We start from the raw sequence: 20,074 nt of genomic DNA on the forward strand, positions 1-20,074 counted from the left end.
GGACTAGTTATGCACAGAGCCGACCAAGCCGGATCCCGGTGTTGGTAGGCAACGGAATAGACCGCTACCCTACCCGGACGCCCAAAAGCTGAGATTTTAAAGGCAGGGTTTTCCCAACATGTTTGAAGGTCATACCTGACATTCCCAGTCAGTGTGGTCTGACCGCATACTCCACCACCTGCACAGGTGAAACTACACATGTGAAGCAACTCCTGCTTTTTATCCGATGGAAAATTCCACAGTACAGGTTTAACTCTTCTTGAGATGCTGTGCCGGATCCTGTTTAGGCAGGTTGTGACACCTGAATGAATTAATGTCATCAAACACACAATCACACAAACAAGAGGAGTGAAAACTACATCAGTTTATCCAGGTCTGTTGTTTATTTTGCAGAGATATTTAATTTAGAGACAAGTAACTGCAGCCTTGTCGCGTCTTTCCAGTGTGAGCAGTCCCCTACCCTGAAAAGCCCGTCTTGTCTCACCCGATGAGGCAGCGGCCTGAACGACAGACGGGGAGAATTTACAAACGTTCTCCGCGGAATGACTACTGTATCAGGGAATGACTTAAAATATCACAATGCCACATGAACACAGCACTGCCGCAAATGCCGACATGTCATGCGCCATCTTGTTTTGGATGTTTTTGGGGGGGTTTTTTTGCCTCCCTCTTCACAATTACACCCAGCAAACATTTCTGTCCTGGTATTTTCAAGACGGTGCAGGAGAAGAGTCCACAACTTTCATTACGCTGAAGAGCCAAGCAGCAGGTAGGTGTCGGCAGGCGCAACTCTGAAGACCGAAGAAAGCTCATCAGATTACCGACTCGATGAAAACTCATCGATCCGGCTGAACCGTCAAGTCATTCAGTTTGCTGAGCCGAGCCTTCCAGATACCCGGTACCAGACCTCCACAAAGCATCTTCCACATGACCAGTCCTACCCTGAGAAAGCTTCTTGTGTTTGGAGTGGTTTTCCTCCTCCGCAGGCCCCGACTGCAGGGGCCCTGTTGTCACCCCCCACGCTACTCCCCCATATAGGTCCTGAGGGATTAGTCCTCCTCAGAGGAGAGCTGGGCTCCATCATCATGATGCTCCCGGTAGGCAGCCTTGGGGCCGCCGTCGGGGGAGTAGCTCTCCATAGTGATCTTCAGCCCTTCAGACAGTTTCTGGGCAGCCAGCTTGGCTTGCAACTCCTAAAAATGAACACAGAGAAAAAGCTCACATGGCACAGTCTGGAAACACAGAGGCTGCGCTCGGCGTTATCAAGAGACAAAGTCACGCTATTAAACCGCCAAACAGAGCAGAACTGTTAATAAAGTCTTCGGCGAACTCAAACAGTATTGGAACAGAAAGATATTGTGTGCCGTTTTGGCTCCATATTCATGACTTCCAGTGTGAAAAGACAAGGCTTATAAAAGGTTTAAGTTCAGACAAGGTCTTTACAGCCCGACTGAATGAACAGTCCAAGAACCAGGGCACCCTTTGGTTCGTGGGCCTCTTTTTTTTTTTTTTTTTTTTTTAAGGGTCCACAAGTTTTTGGACGAATCAAGGTTATTATTCAGTGACTTTTATGGGGAGTGAAAAACATAACTCTACAATGACCTTTGAACTGAATAAAATGGCTCTGAAACGGCATATGGAAATTTGCAACTGAAAAACACACATTTCACACTCTTGTGGACTAAAAAAGGTAAGACGAAAGTTGAGTGGCCAATGTTGGGCCGCAGAACTCAGTGTTGGCAGTTAAAGGTTGAATCGACAGATCCCCGCCAGGGGATCTCCGGTGCTCGGACTTGGGCGGAAAACCAGCTGAGGAGTTCGCACTCAGCTGCGGTGTAAAACAGGTTTTTCAAAGGTTTTGAATCACCGCAACCACGAGCAGTCCTTGATCATACTGTCATAACTGTGCAGGAGAAATACTAAGCTGACAGGCTCAGTAGTATGTGAGATTAGTGGTGGACAGACACACGCACACAGACAGACAGACAGAACGGGGTTTTTCCTGCCATTATAAGACTTTTGTGTAACGCCCAAGTCAACTGAAGGGGAAATATGCAAAAAAAAAAAGAAAGTCATGCAGCGCTCAAGCTAAAATAAAACCTACCTAATAAAAACATTTTGCCTGTCAGTCTGTAGATGTGCAGCCTCCCAGGTGAACCCTCGCACGAATGTGACCAAGATGAACTTGCAATTCCCAAAAAGAAAAGGTTTACTATATGACCAGTTTGGTCTAACCCTGTCTTTATTTTCACAATAAAAGTGGGTAAACAGTTTACAATTGTGCATGACTCACATCTTCCCACACCGCACGGGAAGATGGCGGCGCGAATTCACATTTGTCTTTGTCCACGCCTAAGTTTTTGTCTTCGTTTGTTGGCTGGGAGAGCTGGCACTGGATCAGCTGGGAGAGCTTGGTCTGCTGCGCTGTGGGCCCAGGGACCGCGGCCTTGCCTGGAGCTGCACCCCAGGAGGGAACACCGAGGGCAGTCTGACAGGATAAGGAAGCAGGGCAGGCTAGGCTAACTGCTAGCCCATGCAGACCGGCAGTTCCGACAACACCGAGGCCGGTCTGGCGGCAGCCTCACCTGGCGTTAACTGGTGTTTTTGATGTCGTCGTGTGGAGTGCGGGGAGGTGTGTCAAGGGTGTCTGGCTGGGAGAGCTGGCCCTGGATCAGCTGGGAGGGCTCGGTCTGTTTCGTCCGGTTGCCACAGGGACCACGGCCCCTGCCTGGAGCTGCGCCCGAGGAGGGAACACGGAGGGCGGTGTGACAGGACACGTGATCGGGGCAGGCTAGGCTAACTGCTAGCTCATGCAGACCGGCGATTATGACAGTCACCCTGGCTGGCGTTCGTTCCCTTGGACAGTGATTTGTATTTTGGTTTGGATACATGTGTTAGTTTGAATGTGTGTGTCCTTGTAGCTCTTGAGTGTGTTTTTGTCTGTATGTTGCACTGCTGTGGGCTGGGGGAAACGGCATTTCGTTTCATTTCATGTTTGACCAGGAACCAGGAACACTTGAAATGACAAATAAAGTGTTCCTGGTTCCTGGTTCCATCTAAGGTTGACCCAGATCAGGAAGCACCAAGACTATGCAACACTTCCTGTTTAGACTGCAACCTACAGGAAGTTGTTCCTTTATAACGTTTGCTTTTTAAGAATCAGAATCATGTTTGCACATACATGGAATTTGACTCTGGCTTCATGGCTCTCCCTGTACTTAACACAGAATAACAACACTACAACACAACAATCTTCAGATATATCATCATCATCGGCGGTGACTCAAAGCAAGTATGACTGTCCTCTTGGGAGGACGCCTGTGTGACTTTGTTTAACGTGGGGAGACTGGTGCACAGGATCAAGTGGCATGGAGTCCAAGACGACTGGGGGCCCATTTTTGCTGCAGCCTTCATCCGCCTTCCCAGCCGCTGTGATGCTTCCCTAAAGTCAGCCATCATCTTCCGCCCGTTCCACCGGTGAGGTCTTGGTTGGACTGCTCTGTCAGAGACCTCCCCCTTGACCTGACCACCATGGGTGACCCGATCAGGAGTATAGCTCCCGGCGGCGTCGCTCTCGGGATCTCAGGACCAGCGCAAGCTTCTCCACCAGGACAAGGTGACAATCCATGGAGAAGCTCCAGATATACACAAGGATTGACTTATACAGGTGAAATAAGAGACGATAAGGTGCAGAGAATATATCAGCGATGCTGAAACAGATGTTAGCAGGTTATTTAGATACACGCTTGAGGTAGATGGACATGACAGAGCGTACCAGTATACATACAATGTACAGTACAGTTTATACAAAAGGCTGGATTTATTTGACAGCGTTAACCGTTCATTTGAATGACAACCCGCAGGAATAAACTGTTTTTATATCTGGTTGTTTTGGTGTACAGTGCTCTGTAGCGCCTACCAGAGGAGAGGAGTTTGAACAGGTTGTGACCAGGGTGTGATGGGTCTGCAGTGATGTTGCCTGCCCGGTTTTTTGGATTATCAAAATTCTTTTAATGACTTTTGATCATGTCGCTGCCCAATCCGAGTCAACTGTAGTGAGTCACTGTAGTGAGGCACCGTTGACTTACATCTGGCAGCGGCAGAGCAGTATTGGTCGAGCGAGCTAGAGAGTGAATGAAGAGAGGGAGCGGCGATAGCGAGAACAAACATTTTTTGAAGGTTTTGAATCACTGCAACCACGGGAGGTTCTTCATCATACAGTCATAATCGTACAAAAAAAATGTAGGCCGATAGGTCCAGCAGTTTGCGAGATTAGCCACTGACAGACACCCCCCCCCCAACCAAACACACAATCCACACCTGGCGGGATAATAAAAATGAATGCCAACAGGTAGGATGATGTGCACAGTTCCCCAAGTATGAGTGTGTGCATGTGTATTTCCTCTGAGACAGAGGTGGGACCAAGTCATACTTATCTCCCATCCAGGCAGTAGCCTGGATGGGATTATGGGTCGCCTGTGTGTCCATGTGTGTATCTGTCTGCGGCTAATATCGCAAACTACTGGACATATCAGCCAAAAATTTCTTGGCTCAGTTTGACTCTATGATAAAGAACCTCTTGTGGTTGTGGTGATTCAAAACCTTCAAAAAACGTTTTCTTGCCATCACTGCTCCCTCTCTTCATTCACTCTCTAGTTCGCTCAACCACCGCTGCTTTCTGTCACTGCCTGATCTGAGTCAACCGTGCACACCCGCGACTTACATCTACGGTCGAGTCAGATCGGGCAGCGACAGTGTCAGAACCGAAACATTATGTATTTCGGTATGAGTCCTGAAAGTAAATGAGAAGCTGGTCGTATTTCGCAAGCCAGCAAATCATTCCCTGCTGATCTAAGCGCAGGAGAACTGGAGGGACACTGGATGAACCGATTGGCCTCACTCACCTCGCCGCCGTAGTGCTATAGTCTCCAAGGTTAAAACTCCACTATAAAAATACAATTTCCTTGAACAACTTTATATCCCAAAAACCGCAACAGTTAAACACATTTGCATCTTTTAATAAGGGTTTTGAAATTATGATAGCATGATCTCTCATTTCACGTCAAGACTTGGTCACTTTCATACGAGGGTCTGCGCGGGAGGCTGTGCATCCACAGACTGACAGGCAAAAAGTTTTCATTAGGCAGATTTTTTTTAGCTTGAGTGCTGCATATTAATAACTTTTTTTCCCATCATTCCCATACAATCGACTTGGGCACTGCGCAAAAGTCTCATAATGGCAGGAAAAACAGTGGTTTTCTGTCCAGGTGTATTTCCCTTCTCCCTGTAGGTGAAAAAAGGGATGGTTCGTTGCCAAGTTCGAACACCGGAGAAGGGGAGATACGTACGCCTGGTGGTGATCTGCACCCTGCTGAGTGCACTCCTCTAGTTTTCCTAGTCATATGTACGTCTCAAGTCTTAGCACTCAAGTCCACAGTCAAATCCCAAGTCCCAAACTTTGAGTTTCAAGTCCTAAACAAGTCATTATGTGTACTTCATCAAATTTCATGCCATTTCTAAACTTTAGCAACAGAGTGACAGTTAATATACTAAATTTACGCAAATCATGAATGCTTTTAAAAATGTATATTCGCTACATATTGATTCAAAGTGGATCTGTAATTATGGAAATAAAGAGCTGATTATCTTCACTATCCCCCCCCCCCTTTCTCTCCCCAATTGTATCCGGCCAACCACCCCACTCTTCCAAGCCGCCCGATCGCTGCTCCACCCCCTCTGCCGAGCCGGGGAGAGCTGCAGACTACCACATGCCTCCTCCCATACATGTGGAGTCGCCAGCCGCTTCTTTTCACCTGACAGTGAGGAGTTTCACCAGGGGGGACGTAGCGCATGGGAGGATCACGCTATTCCCCCCAGTTCCCCCTCCCCCCTGAACAGGCGCCCCGACCGACCAGAGGCAGTGCTAGTGCAATGACCAGAACACATACCCACATCCGGCTTCCCACCTGCAGACACGGCCAATTGTGTCTGTAGGGACACCCAACCAAGCAGGAGGTAACACGGGGAATCGAACCAGCGATCCCTGTGTTGGTAGGCAACGGAATAGACTGCTACGCTTTCACTTTTTAAAAGTATTTTATCTTTGGGCTTAGAGAAGGTAACAAGTCTTTCAAGTCTTAAGTCCAAGTCAAGTCATGAGTCACAGATGTTAATGTCAAAGTTGAACAGAAAGTCTTTTTCAAAGTTTTGTTAAATCCAAAGTCAAATTTGCAACTTGAGTCTGACTCAAGTCCAAGTCATGTGACTCGAGCCCACACCTCTGCTCTGAGAGAAGCTGATCCTATACAGACACACTCACCTGGTGTCTCTTTGTTTGCTCCTGCAGGAGTCTTGCCGACTCCTCCAGAGAGACGAGCTGGGCAGGGCTGTGGTGGAGAGGAGGGAGCCTGGCTGCAGTGATGTCATCTAGGTGTTTCCTGTCCTCTTCTCTCCTGGCTTGTGGAGAGAGTGGTGATGAACCTCCAGGTGAATGTCTTGGTGATAAGGAACCTGATGGGGACTTGTTGACTTTGGGAGGCAGCCTGGGAACAAAAGTTGGAATTGTGAAGAATGACGTTTTTGTTGAACTTAATGACACTTATGATGACATGTGGTAAAGGTGAGTGATGTTTGAGCTCCATTCAAAATCAATGAGAGTCAGCAGTGTGGTTGTGTCAGCACCTCAAGTTGAAGGCGATTTCATTTGCATAGCCCATTATCACAAGTTAAAAACCTGCCTCAGTGGGCTTTACAGCAATACAACATCCTGTCCTTAGACCCTCGCATCAGATAAGGAACTCCCAAAACTTCCACACTGCCAACTAAAAAAACCTGAGTTTTACTTATTGATGTCGTACTATCTGTTGGTAAAGATCTTGTACCAGTTTGTTCCGTCATATCTGCTGGTTAGACACAACGTCACTTCTTCAAACGGCGCAGTGGTTCCAGCTCATTCCACATTTATTGCACGCTAACGAATGCAATATGTTGCTGCTCGTGGACACTACTGAAACCTCAACAATGGAATATTCTGCTGCTCTTTCTGCATCCGGTTACGCACCGGAACAGTCCAGCATAGAGCAGAAGAGGAGAGAAAACAGCTCTCCGTGCACCGAGAGGCATGAGGGAGAGCACACAGTTAAAGCACCCCAAATAATCACTGACAAAAACCCTCACTGGCGAATTCACAAAGAACGGATTGCAGCCGCTAATAGCTCCATGAACTGTACATCGCTTCCAACCATCTGCCCCGTCTCAAGATCTGATTCACAAAAGATATTGCACATATGATATTACAGCACAAACACGCCCATAACGTTTTGCAGCTGAGAGCAATTTGCTGTTGTTTTGTGTCAGACTGCAATTACCCATGTGGCAAAGTATAAATGGCGACTTTGCAGCAATACAGTAGGCAGACTCAACGTCATCCTTAACGTCATAAAGTATAACAAGAACCGTCTGACCTGGCAACCTGTCTCTGCGAATGATTCTGGTGTCAGTTAAATCATAAAGTGATATTCTCCTTTGAAACACCTAATCACGAGCACGCCTGGCAGGACGATACCTTTGGATGGCTACGATCACTGCCGCCATGATCACCGGAAAGGCTGGGCGTCAGTTTCCACCAAATCTCTGAAGACGCTAATAATTTTCACTTATTCTCCATTGTGTGCATAAAAAGGTTGGCCATAGTGGGAGGAATCATATGCTTCCCACTCTCCCGACGGCAGTTTTGGATTCCCCCTGCCAATTCATTGTGGTTTCAAGAGGAATGACGACGATGATTTTTTTCCAACATGTAAATAAGCAGAATCGAACATACAGACAATCCATTGCCAATACTCTGAAGTGATTAACAAATCCACACATCAAACTCAGCAAATAAACCTCCGTATGCATCACATTATTTGTTACATGTTGGAAAAGGAGTAGGGGGGGCTTCCGAGTAGTGTAGCAGTCTATTCCGTTGCCTACCCACGTGGGGATCGCCGGTTCAAATCCCTGGGTTACCTCCGGCTTGATCGGGCGTCCCTACAGACACAATTGGCCGTGTCTGTGGGTGGAAAGCCGGATGTGGGTATGTGTCTTGGTCGCTGCACTAGCGCCTCCTCTGGTCGGTCAGGGGCGCCTGTTCAGGGGGGAGGGGGGAATAGTGTGATCCTCCCATGCGCTACGTCCCCCTGGTGAAACTCCTCACTGTCAGGTGAAAAGAAGTAGCTGGTGACTCCACATGTATCGGAGGAGGCATGTGGTAGTCTGCAGCCCTCCCCGGATCGACAGAGGGGGTGGAGCAGCGACCGGGACGGCTCAGAAGAGTGGGGTAATCAGCCGGATACAATTGGGGAGAAAAACAGGGAAAAGGAAAATCCACAAAAAAATTATATATATATATATATATATATATATATATATACTCTGTGTGGCTGTTAGCACTGGTGTGTTTTATTTCCCTCAATGAGGCTCATTTGCATAATAAGGGGCCAATCTATGCAAAATGTATGCACATTACCTAATCTGAATACATGAAAATAGCACCAGAACACTGAGACACCATTAGTTTGGCACCAGTTAGGGGAGCATTTCACCCTTGGCGGGTGCTTTAAGAATTACATGGTTTCTCTTTGTGTTATTTGTGCAGGTTTAGCGGCCACAAAATCCACGCAATCCTTTTGTGAATTCGCCCCTCGATACAGAGCGAGTCTTAGAAAAACGAGACGTCCACAGATAAAAACAGAAAAACGATGAGGGGATTTAACAGGTAATTAGAATAGTTACGATTACAATTAAATTCTCTTTCAAATCACACATCCCGAGATGTCAGTGGACAGTATTGTTCTTGCAACTGTATCTAAACCTTTATTCTTACTTGAACGTAGCTTGACCATGTCATGTGATATGCTACTTCAGTACACTTTAACAACAAATATTACTGGGACCACTACATAAAATATCCAGGAATTCACATTCTAGACACGACCACTGACTACAAACTGTCCACAATTTCAACTATTGAGAACACACGGTCCAACCATATGTTATGTTTTGATCTCGTCTTGTTTTCATTCGGGTCTTTTTCCACAATCATCAAATCATGATCATCAGATAATTTTCAGACAGAAACAACTTACTGATTCAATCTGAATGTCTGTTTCCTGTTGGCCGGAACCTTCTCTGTTTTTTCCAGAACTTCTATGTAGTGGGGCTTTTTTGGTTGCTTCTTTCCAAGGAACACATTTTGTGTTGGAGTGTCCTCTAAAGGCTCTTTGGACTCTGTTTTGGAACCCGAGCCAGTGGTGTCAGACAGTCTGACCCTTTCCAAGGCCTCCACCAGGTCACTTTCTCCAGGCTTGTTGGAGTTGAGAGCGGCCTCAGCAGCAGTCGTCTCCATGGATTCATCAGCGGCCACAGAGGGATCTTGTTGCTTGTCGACAGTTTTGTTTTCGTGGACGCGGGGTGAGATGGGTGAGGCCTCCATCTCCTGGACAGCGTGGAGTGCAACATCCTCACCTGGACTCTCCTGTTGTAAGGCACCGGTTTTTTTGTGGACTCCACGCTGGTGTGAAGTGAATGCCTGCTGGTACTTGGACTGAAACTCTGCCCTGGCAGAGGACAGCATGACTCGCTTCCTCTCTTCCTCATCCTGGTCGGCGATGATGAGGCGTACTCTCTCTGCGAATTCAGATATTCTTTTCCCTTTATCCGGAAGACTCTGTAAGAACCTCCTGTAAATTAAACATCATCTCGTTATTTATCATGTCAAACTGAGACTCTGGCACATCAATTAAAATGTGTACGAACAGCTGAAACCACCTTACGACGATTATGTGGGCCAGTATTCACTGGGTCCAAAGCAACTCTTCTTACCAAAGACTGAACTGTCGATGCCCTTTTCAGATTGGGTTTACGCAGCAATAGTTTAAAGTTTAGTTATTTGTAAATAGTATGCAGTAAATAAAATATAAGGATGAGGACCTACTTAAAAATACTGAGAGAAAAAAACTAACATAACACATGACGTGCCATAAATTTGCTTAACAAATAGTCCGGCATTCTCGAAAGAATTCCCATTCAAATGTGATACCTCACATCTGATGTGATGAAATCGCCTCATGTAGTTCAGTGTAATTATGCTGTCATTATGTTGCTGCATGGCTGTGCAGGCCTTGCCTAATGAATGTGTGGGCAAAGATTTTCTCCAAAATCAATTTTTAAATCACAAGTTCTCAAAACACATACACAGTCCACAGTCCAAAGACATGTAGGTCAGGTGAATCAGCCATACTAAATTGTCCCTAGATGTGAACGTGTCGGCCCTCTGAAGGACTGGCAGCCTGTCCAGAGTGTCGCCCCACCTGCTGCCCAATGACTGCTGGGATAGGCTCCAGCATCCCATGACCCTAAGTAGGATAAGCGGTTTGGATAATGGACGGATGGATGGAAGTTCTCAAAACAGGAATTGGTAATAATCTTTTAAAGAAAACATATTTGTGCTGTGGCACTAAATACATCATTGAACAACCAAAATATACTCACTTGTCTTATGGATCAATGGACATGTTTTGACAAAAGGCCGTCTTCAGCATTTGCCCGGCATAACTAGAGGAAAGCTCTCAGCTACTCTCCTAAATCAAAAAAATGAAATCAGCCGGGCATAAATAATTGTAGGTTTTTGCATGGCATTTTTTTTTAAAAATTAACATTGAAGATGTTTGAACAATGAGAACCATTAGGGTGGTGGGGAGGCCAAGAATGACCAAATAAACCAAACCCCATCTAAAGACCGAAGGTCTGAATCCTGTACCACCAAACTGACGTTCAGCAAGATACTTACTCAAGGGACGCCATAAGAGAAAATGAAAATAACTTAAATACACATTCAATAGAGCAATACATTTATTAAATCTTTAACAGTCATTGCTAGACACTTTAGGGCAAAATGTTTCCTTTGGAGAAACTTTGACTGGTGACCTGATTTCTGGAATACCAGTTTTGTCTTTCGAACTGAATTTGAGTGACTGTTTGAATAACATACCCTCAATGAGACTCTGCACATCCCTTTTTCAGTTATTTAAAAATCACAGTTACTGTGAAATGTTCCTATAGTCTTGTCTCATAACTATGTTGATGGCCTTGTGTCATCCATGTCCATTTAGCCATACGGGGGCTGCAGCCATTTGACCAGTAAGCGAACTGCGGGTTTGTAATGACCAGTTCTGGGCTTCTTAAACCCAACTGTGACTTTTGGAGATAAACAGTAGAGCTGGACGTGGCACTGGCCCACACATTGTGATTAATGTGGTAATACTAAAGACAATATCTGGGCTAGCTGTGCCCCGGAGCTGCAGCGGTGTTGCCGTTTAAACCCTTCAGTCTGGACAGATACTCGATAACGTCTTGCTTAAGGAAATGTGTTGCCAGTCTGTACACTGAAAGAAAAGTAAACCTTCACACATATATTCATACATATAGTCATACAGTCAACACATAGGTACACAGGTACTTCTGGGGTTAGGGGGGTATGGATTGTGCTACTGTGAGCCAGCCCCCCCCCTCCCCCGTTATAACCACATATAAAAAGCACAAGTGTTGATGTGTCAACATAAACGAAAGAAGAGGAAAGAAAAGAAGAGGAATGAGGGGGGTCCTGCTGGCTCGGGCCTGACAGCAGAGACGCTTGCTGCACGTCTTCCCGTGGGGTTTTTTTTTTAATCTATTTTTTTATCTATCTATACTGTATACATACAAATAAGGTCTACATATGATAAACAACGGTGGCTAAAATACCAAAAAACAGACATCTAAAAAACGCATGACAGCCATTTTGGATGGGGGTGGGGCGAGGGGGGGTCCTGTTCCTTGCTGGAAGAGCGGGAGAGACTCTCTCTATACAAAGTGACTGGTGGAAACCTATACACACACACATATATATATATATACATGTATATATTTATACATATATATATATGTGCGTGTGTGATAACTCACTTGTTGGATAGTAGTTTGTCCTGCCGTAAAAGTATTTCGTGAAGTTCTTCTTTACTCTTTACTCTCAGGTCGCCCACCTGCCCCTGCCGCTCCGTCCACGAGGCGGCCATGGTGACGGACAGCTTACGCTGTTTACGAATCTAGACGCAGCGAGACTAAGACGCGTCCAACATGACCTAGAATTCAGCACTCGGGTTAAACAAAAACAAAACAAAACAAAAAAACCCCCGGTTATCGTTTAAAAGACGCGCAGACGTTCAGCCAAAGTTCAGCCACGACCGACGGTTACGGCAGGCTGTCTTCTTCTATGGCGGAAGTTGACGTGTTGCACACGAGATGTTCTACTGCCACCTAATGGAGCCGGTGGTGTAGTGCAGCCCTTGGACCTTTTTTTTATTATTTTTTCCGAGGGCCGCCAACGTAACTTTTTTTTTTTTACCAAGCACTGTTCTGCCGACGAGATTATAGCGTATAGATTATTGGTTATTGGAAACTGCTCTTTTCTCTCACGTGTCTTCTCTCTCTCTCTTCTTGTGTGCGTGCGTGAACGGTGTGATGCCTCCCCTTGTGTGCACGTGCAGTCTGTCCTCCTCCCAGGTCTCCACGGTGACGGTGGTCGCCACCTGGACACTGCTTGGCATCCTCCTCATCATAGTCTTCATATGTTTTATAATTCCATTATAATTCTGTTGTCCTCTTTCGGTGCTGTATCGCAGTGTTTCTCAACCGGGGGTCCGCGGACCCCTAGTGGTCCGTGGTGTAATTGCAAGGGGTCCGTGAAAATAAAATATCTTTAAAAAAAGATCCTGTGACATTTATAGAAATAGGATTATTTTACTCAAATGTGACTGAGACCTTTATCTACCTAAACTATAAAGGGTAACAGGACTTTTTTCTCTAATTACATCTGTTTCACAAGTGTAATTTATTGTATTTTAATAAGAGATCTCGCTCCCGTTTGCATTGTTAAAAGTTACTGCATAAAAATTCTGTTGTTACATATATCTGAAAGTTACTGAATACATATTCTGTTTTGTTACATATATCTGAAAGTTACTGAATACATATTCTGTTTTGTTACATATATCTGAAAGTTACTGAATACATATTCTGTGTTGTTACATATATCTGAAAGTTACTGAATACATATTCTGTTTTGTTACATATATCTGAAAGTTACTGAATACATATTCTGTTTTGTTACATATATCTGAAAGTTACTGAATACATATTCTGTTTTGTTACATATATCTGAAAGTTACTGAATACATATTCTGTTTTGTTACATCTATCTGAAAGTTACTGAATACATATTCTGTTTTGTTACATATATCTGAAAGTTACTGAATACATATTGTGTTGTTACATATATCTGAAAGTTACTGAATACATATTCTGTTTTGTTACATATATCAGAAAGTTACTGAATACATATTCTGTTGTTACATATATCTGAAAGTTACTGAATACATATTCTGTTTTGTTACATATATCTGAAAGTTACTGCATACATATTCTGTTTTGTTACATATATCTGAAAGTTACTGCATAAGAATTCTGTTTTGTTACATATATTTGAAAGTTACTGCATAAGAATTCTGTTTTGTTACATATATCTGAAAGTTACTGAATACATATTCTGTTTTGTTACATATATCTGAAAGTTACTGCATAAGAATTCTGTTTTGTTACATATATTTGAAAGTTACTGCATAAGAATTCTGTTTTGTTACATATATCTGAAAGTTACTGAATACATATTCTGTTTTGTTACATATATCTGAAAGTTACTGCATAAGAATTCTGTTTTGTTAACTATATCTAAGTTACAACTGAAAGCTCTTATTTTTGCCCCAAAGAGTGAATAAATGCTATAATGCAATTTAAAATGCAGTTTCTACTGTTTCTATCAAATTGCAACCCCCCTCCCCCAAGATCAGGTGGAGGGGTCCTCAGGGTAGATCAAAAATACGCAGGGGGGTCCAGGACCCCAGAAAGGTTGAGAACCACTGCTGTATTGTGTAAATTGTGTAAACACAACATCATTGCACGTTGCCCGTCTTGGGAGAGAGAGAGATCCTCCTCTGCTGCTCTCCCTGAGCTTTTCTCCCTGTTAAGGGGTTTTTAGGGAGTTGTTCCTGATCCGATGAGAGGGTCTAAGGACAGGATGTTGTGTTGCTGTAAAGACCCCTGAGGCAAATGTGTAATTTGTGATACTGGGCTATACAAAATAAAATTGACTTGACTACAAAATAGCAAAAAAAAAATTTTTTTTAAATAAAATAGAAAAATAAAAATGGAAAGACTCCAATAATTCAAGCTCCCTTGATCATCACACCGAGACTTTAAAGACGACACATCCGGTTATAGTATTTATGACCTGCTTATTACTGCAAAACTCAATACCTTTTCTACGCTGTCCACGTTCGAGCAAAACGGAGAACAAGGTCTTTCGGTTGGGGGATTTACATATTCTGTGGTTTGCACTCACTGTAAAGTCACTCGGTTAACTTTCTGCTCTTTCTGATATGCCAGAAACTATTCCTGCATAAAGTGGATTTATTTGAGGTTTGCTGTTCAATCAAAGAAAGAAAGAAACAGAAAAAAAAGCAATGCTGGAAATTCAAGTCAAACGATGAGACTCCAACAACTGAAATGGACGGAATATAAGCTAGGAGCAAAACATTTGGCCTCCAAAAGTATGAACAGGTCCAATCACAAAGCTAGACGGAAAATTCAGATGTTATTTCGTATTAGAAATAACCAATAATCAAATGGAGGCTCTAGTATTCAGACGAAGTAAGACCGCATGTATTTATGGTTTACTTATAATATGGTTTATTTATTGTATGAGGAAGTCAGGAGTGGCAGAGAAGTATGTAGGAGTGGTGCAGGATACGTATGAGGGCAGTGTGACAGTGGTGAGGTGTGTGGTAGGAATGACAGATGGGTTCAAGGTGGAGGTGGGATTACATCAAGGATCGGCTCTGAGCCCTTTCTTGTTTGCAATGGTGATGGACAGGTTGACGGACAAGATCAGGCAGGAGTCGCCGTGGACTACGATGTTCGCGGATGACATTGTGATCTGTAGTGAGAGTAGGGTGCAGGTGGAGGAGAGCCTGGAGAGGTGGAGGTATGCACTGGAGAGAAGAGGAATGAAAGTCAGTAGGAGCAAGACGGAATACGTATGTGTGAATGAGAGGGAGGACAGTGGAATGGTGAGGATGCAAGGAGTGGAGGTGATGAAGGTGGAGTTTAAATACTTGGGGTCAACTGTCCAAAGTAACGGGGAGTGCAGAAGAGAGGTGAAGAAGAGGGTGCAGGCAGGGTGGAGTGGGTGGAGAAGAGAGTCAGGAGTGATGTGTGACAGAAGGGTACCAGCAAGAGTTAAAGGGAAGGTTTACAAGATGGTTGTGAGACCAGCTATGTTATATGGTTTGGAGACAGTGGCACTGATGAAAAGACAGGAGGTGGAGGTGGAGGTGGCAGAGATGAAGATGATAAGATTTTCACTGGGAGTAACGAAGAAGGACAGGATTAGGAACCAGTATATTAGAGGGACAGCTCAGGTTGGGTGGTTTGGAGACAAAGCAAGAGAGGCAAGATTGAGATGGTTGGTATACTGGGAGAAGGATGCTGAATATGGAGCTGCCAGGGAAGAGGAGAAGAGGAAGGCCAAAGAGGAGGTTTATGGATGTGGTGAGGGAGGACATGCAGGTGGCTGGTGTGACAGAGGAAGATGCAGAAGACAGGAAGAGATGGAAACGGATGATCCGCTGTGGCGCCCCCTAACGGGATCCACCGAAACTAGTAGTAGTATTTATGGTTTACAATCAATCAGTCAGTACTGTTTAATAGATATTTGGGTCTTTATTTGTGTAAGTATTCATTAACCTTCCAACTTGTCCAGATGAACCGACTCATCTCTTGTGATTCTCCTACCTGGATTACTGAGTATGCATCAAGACAGACGCTCATTAACCTTGTGTTGTTGGTGGGAATGAGATGTGTATCGTTAAAGAAAGGGCACATCATGAAGCCCTTTCTTCTCCGACTGGCGTTCCAGCAGTGCAGACTTGACTTCTGCCAGTGGCTCAGGGATGGCAGTCACGTTCATAAAGTCACTGTTTATAAATCACTTCTTAAAGTAAGCGTATGTATTTACCTTGTAACCCAGCCTGTCACCCATTTACAGACGGTGACGGATCCACACCCGCCACCATGTGCACCATCAGAGGTCGGGTTGTTCATAAAGGCACAAAGCATAGTAATAAATAATTCACACACAATGTGACAAGTAACAAAATATTTCATTTCATTTATACAAAGCAAATATGAAATTGCAGAAAAATAGACACATAAACCTTACAAACCTTCGGAAGATAGTCTGCCGAGAGCTCCGTGAGCAACACAAGTAGGCTACATGTATTGTAAACACAACAAAAACTGCTTTGGTATATTACTTCCAATGGGTGATTTACACACTATATACACCCTACAGGACGCAACGTGACATCACCGTTCAATAGTGCAACATGTGTTGTAGAATCAACATTTCCTACACAGGTCTTACACTTCCTTTTAGAATCACATTTTTGCGTCTAGCTGGCGTGGCGGTCTATTCTGTTGCCTATCAACACGCGGATCGCGGGTTCGAACCCCCGTGTTACCTCCGGCATGGTCGGACGTCCCTACAGACACAATTGGCCGTGTCTGCGGGGTGGGAAGTCGGATGTGGGTATGTGTCCCGGTCGCTGCACTAGCGCCTCCTCTGGTCGGTCGGAGCGCCTGTTTGGGGGGGGGGTCCATGTGCTACGTCCCCCTGGTGAAACTCCTCACTGTCAGGTGAAAAGAAGCGGCTGGTGACTCCACATGTATGGGAGGAGGCATGTGGTAGTCTGCAGCCTCCCCGGATCAGCAGAGGGGGTGGAGCAGAGACCGGGACGGCTCAGAAGAGTGGGGTAATTGGCTGGATACGAATGAGGAGGAAAAAGGCCCCCCGCCTCCCAAAGAATCACATTTTTTCACATATTTTTCACGTTTGTTATATCATGTGTGACAGGCTGATGTGACTTACTGTGTGTCTGGACAAAGCAGAAATGGAGTTTGACCTTGTTTAAGGTCAGAAATATGTCACACGTGCTGGTTTTTATCATTCCAGCTGGCCGAGTAAACCAGGCCAGAGAGAGCGGCGCTTGCCAGATTACTCTATGTTAATCTTTGCTGTTATCTCCATCAGCTTCATGAACGGCGTATAGATTCGAGACGGACGTAGTCTTGCTGGCGAAGGGGGCGGGGTCGGAGTGGATTCCTCTGGACTTGAGTCGGTGTCCGCCATTGGCATTGAGACGGATTCGTCCGCGCTGGACCGCACCGGACTCACGGAATCGGATTCGGATCGCTGTGGGCTCGTCTGTGTCTCACAGGAATACGAGGGTTTGGACTTCAGAAACCGGCTGTACTCAACTGGAGTGTACCTCAGCAAACTGGACTCCAGTCTGCTGAGCGGTGGACCTGATTTGAAAGTCCGTGGCTGGGTCGGGGTGGTGAGGTACTGGGGCGGCTGTTGCATGGGCTGGGACTGACTTGGCTCAGACTGGTCGGTGGATTCAGCATCGCTGACTTCGCTCCTGTGGATTCACAGCCAGACACCCGAATAAGAAGCCGCGGCGGCAGGTGGAGCCGCACACAACCAAAAGGTTTCAATCAATCAATCAATCAGTCAATTAAGTTGCATTTCATATAGCGCTTTTCTAGCTGCAACAGCCACTCAAAGGTTTGAAATGTGGTTTTTATGAACTCGCAGCCTCTTACCTGGGGAGTAGATGACAGCCCACTCCTACCTCCCTGGTTTGCGCGACATCTCTTGGCCTATTCTGTTTAGACATAAAATACTTCAGCTTGTCTTCTAATTCATTATTCTAGGAAAAGGAAAAGAGGAAAGAACAAGGTCAGGTCAGATACATGCAAAGGACCGAGGTGGCGCCACGCTGAGTGTGAGAGTGAACCAACAGGCAAAGCAAAACCACGCAGAGAACCGGCACAGACATCCGACTCAAATTTCAGGATGTCCGGCGCGGATTTCCAAAGAAGTCTCCTCTATATCCACAAAGCGCCACCCCACACCAGCGTTTCCACATCAGGCATGCTGTCAACCTAACACACTACACAATATCAACCTACCTCACACTCCACCATGTCAACCTACCTCACACTCCACCATGTCAACCTACCTCACACTCCACAATGGCAATTCTGTCCAGGAGTTCTGAGATGAACATGTCCTTCTTCGCAACCTGAGCTCGCAGCGACTCAACCTTCAAAATGAAAAAAATAATAATTAATACGTAGTAAACAGAGACGGTGTCTTTCAAGTTTGACCTTTTTACTTGGTCTATTAATTTCAGTGCTCAGTAAACTGAGAACAGAACAAATCATTTGGAAAAAAAAGTAATTCTCTGCTGCAAGATTTCTTCGAACATAGTTGTCAGATTATCAGTGCCCTCTGCTGCAAGTCCTCATGTACTAAATTATTCATTCATCCATCATCAGCCGCTTCTCCAGGGTCGGGTCGTGGTGGCAGCAAGCTAAGTAGGGCACTCCAGAAGTCCCCCTCCTCAGCAACGTCCTCCAGCTCCTCCTGGGGGATCCCAAGGTGTTCCCAGGCCAGATTGGACATGTAGTCCCTCCAGCAAGTTCTGGGTCTACCCCGGGGTCTCCTCCCAGTTGGCCGTGCCCGGTAAACCTCCAAAGGAAGGCACCCAGGAGGCATCCTAATCAGATGCCCGAACCACCTCAACTGGCTCCTTTTGATGTGAAGGAGCAGCGGCTCTACTCCGAGCTCCCTCCAGATGTCCGAGCTCCTCACCCTATCTCTAAGGCTGAGCCCAGACACCCTACGGAGGAAACTCATTTCAGCCGCTTGTATCCACGATCTCACCCTTTCAGTCACTACCCAAAGCTCATGACTATAGGTGAAGGTTGGAATGAAGATCAACTGGTAAATTGAGAGCTTTGCCTTCTGGCTCAGCTCCCTCTTCAGCACAACGGTCTGGTACAACATCTGCATTACTGCTGATGCTGCACCAATCCACCTGTCAATCTCCCGCTCCATCCTACCCTCATGCGTGAACAAGACCCCGAGACACTTGAACTCCTTCACTTGAGGCAACACCTCATCCCCAACCCGGAGGGAGCAAGCTGCCATTTTCCAGTAGAGAACCATGGCCTCAGACTTGGAGGTGCTGACTCTCATCCCGGCCATTTCACACTCAGCTGCAACAGCAGAAATCTAAATTGCTTCAGCGTCAATGACTTAAAGTGGTTGTCCTTAATTTACCCCGTTTTTTTTCCCTTTTCCCTGTTTTCTCCCCAATAGTACCCGGCCAATTACCCCACTCTTCCGAGCCGTCCCGATCGCTGCTCCACCCCCTCTGCCGATCCGGGGAGGGCTGCAGACTACCACATCCCTCCTCCCATACAAGTGGAGTCGCCAGCCGCTTCTTTTCACCTGACAGTGAGGAGTTTCACCAGGGAGACGTAGCACGTGGGAGGATCACGCTATTCGCCCCAGTTCTCCCCCTCCCCCCTGAACAGGCGCCCTGACTGACCAGAGGAGGCATTAGTGTAGCCACCAAGACACATACCCATATCCGGTTTCCCGCACGCAGACAATTGTGTCTGTAGGAACCCCCAACCAAGCAAAAGGTAACACGGGGATTCCAAGGGGCGATCCCCATGTTGGTAGGCAACGAAACAGACCGCCACGCTACCCGGATACCCCCCTTCTTCTTCTTTTGTGGCAGACTCAACACATGTCCTTTGCATACACTAGTACACTTGAATACTTGGCGAGAATGGCAGACCCCGCCGGCACCAATGAAAAATAACGGGGCAAATTACAGAATGCCAATACACTGAATGGCTGTCGCTATAAAAATTCCAGAGGAAAAGGTATCAAATATGGTATCTTTAATGTTAAAAAATTACAGATGATATCTTTAAAAGGAACATTGGGGAATTTAATGCTTTAAGATTCACAATGCTCTTTTAAGTGGCTCCCTCCAATTATTGTATTCAGCCAAAAAAT

General features: G+C 45.6%; 2 protein-coding genes across 3 annotated transcripts in view; both read right to left on the bottom strand.

The window, feature by feature from the left end:
- Positions 1–373: 373 nt before the first annotated feature.
- Positions 374–12,274, bottom strand: polr2m (RNA polymerase II subunit M). Of its 2 annotated transcripts, XM_056278455.1 has the most exons (6): positions 11,986–12,274; positions 10,534–10,622; positions 10,237–10,397; positions 9,129–9,722; positions 6,320–6,542; positions 374–1,193 (listed from the first exon to the last, which is right to left on the bottom strand). In XM_056278455.1, exons 3-6 carry the CDS (start codon positions 10,278–10,280, stop codon positions 1,050–1,052), a joined length of 1,005 nt encoding a protein of 334 aa, XP_056134430.1. In that variant the 5' UTR covers positions 10,281–10,397; positions 10,534–10,622; positions 11,986–12,274; the 3' UTR covers positions 374–1,049. The 2 variants fall into 2 exon arrangements, with proteins under 2 accessions (XP_056134430.1, XP_056134429.1); XM_056278454.1 differs by lacking the exons at positions 10,237–10,397; positions 10,534–10,622.
- Positions 12,275–16,235: 3,961 nt separating this feature from the next.
- Positions 16,236–20,074, bottom strand: part of myzap (myocardial zonula adherens protein) — a 30,074-nt gene continuing 26,235 nt past the window's right edge. Inside the window, exons 12-14 of the mRNA XM_056278453.1 lie at positions 18,219–18,302; positions 17,800–17,906; positions 16,236–17,615 (exon numbers count right to left, since the gene is read on the bottom strand). Coding sequence (XP_056134428.1) covers positions 17,189–17,615; positions 17,800–17,906; positions 18,219–18,302 — 618 coding nt within the window. The 3' untranslated portion in view covers positions 16,236–17,188. The remainder of the gene's footprint in view (positions 17,616–17,799; positions 17,907–18,218; positions 18,303–20,074) is intronic.

Source organism: Lampris incognitus, chromosome 4 (genome assembly GCF_029633865.1).
Source record: "Lampris incognitus isolate fLamInc1 chromosome 4, fLamInc1.hap2, whole genome shotgun sequence".
NCBI classification, from domain to species: domain Eukaryota; kingdom Metazoa; phylum Chordata; class Actinopteri; order Lampriformes; family Lampridae; genus Lampris; species Lampris incognitus.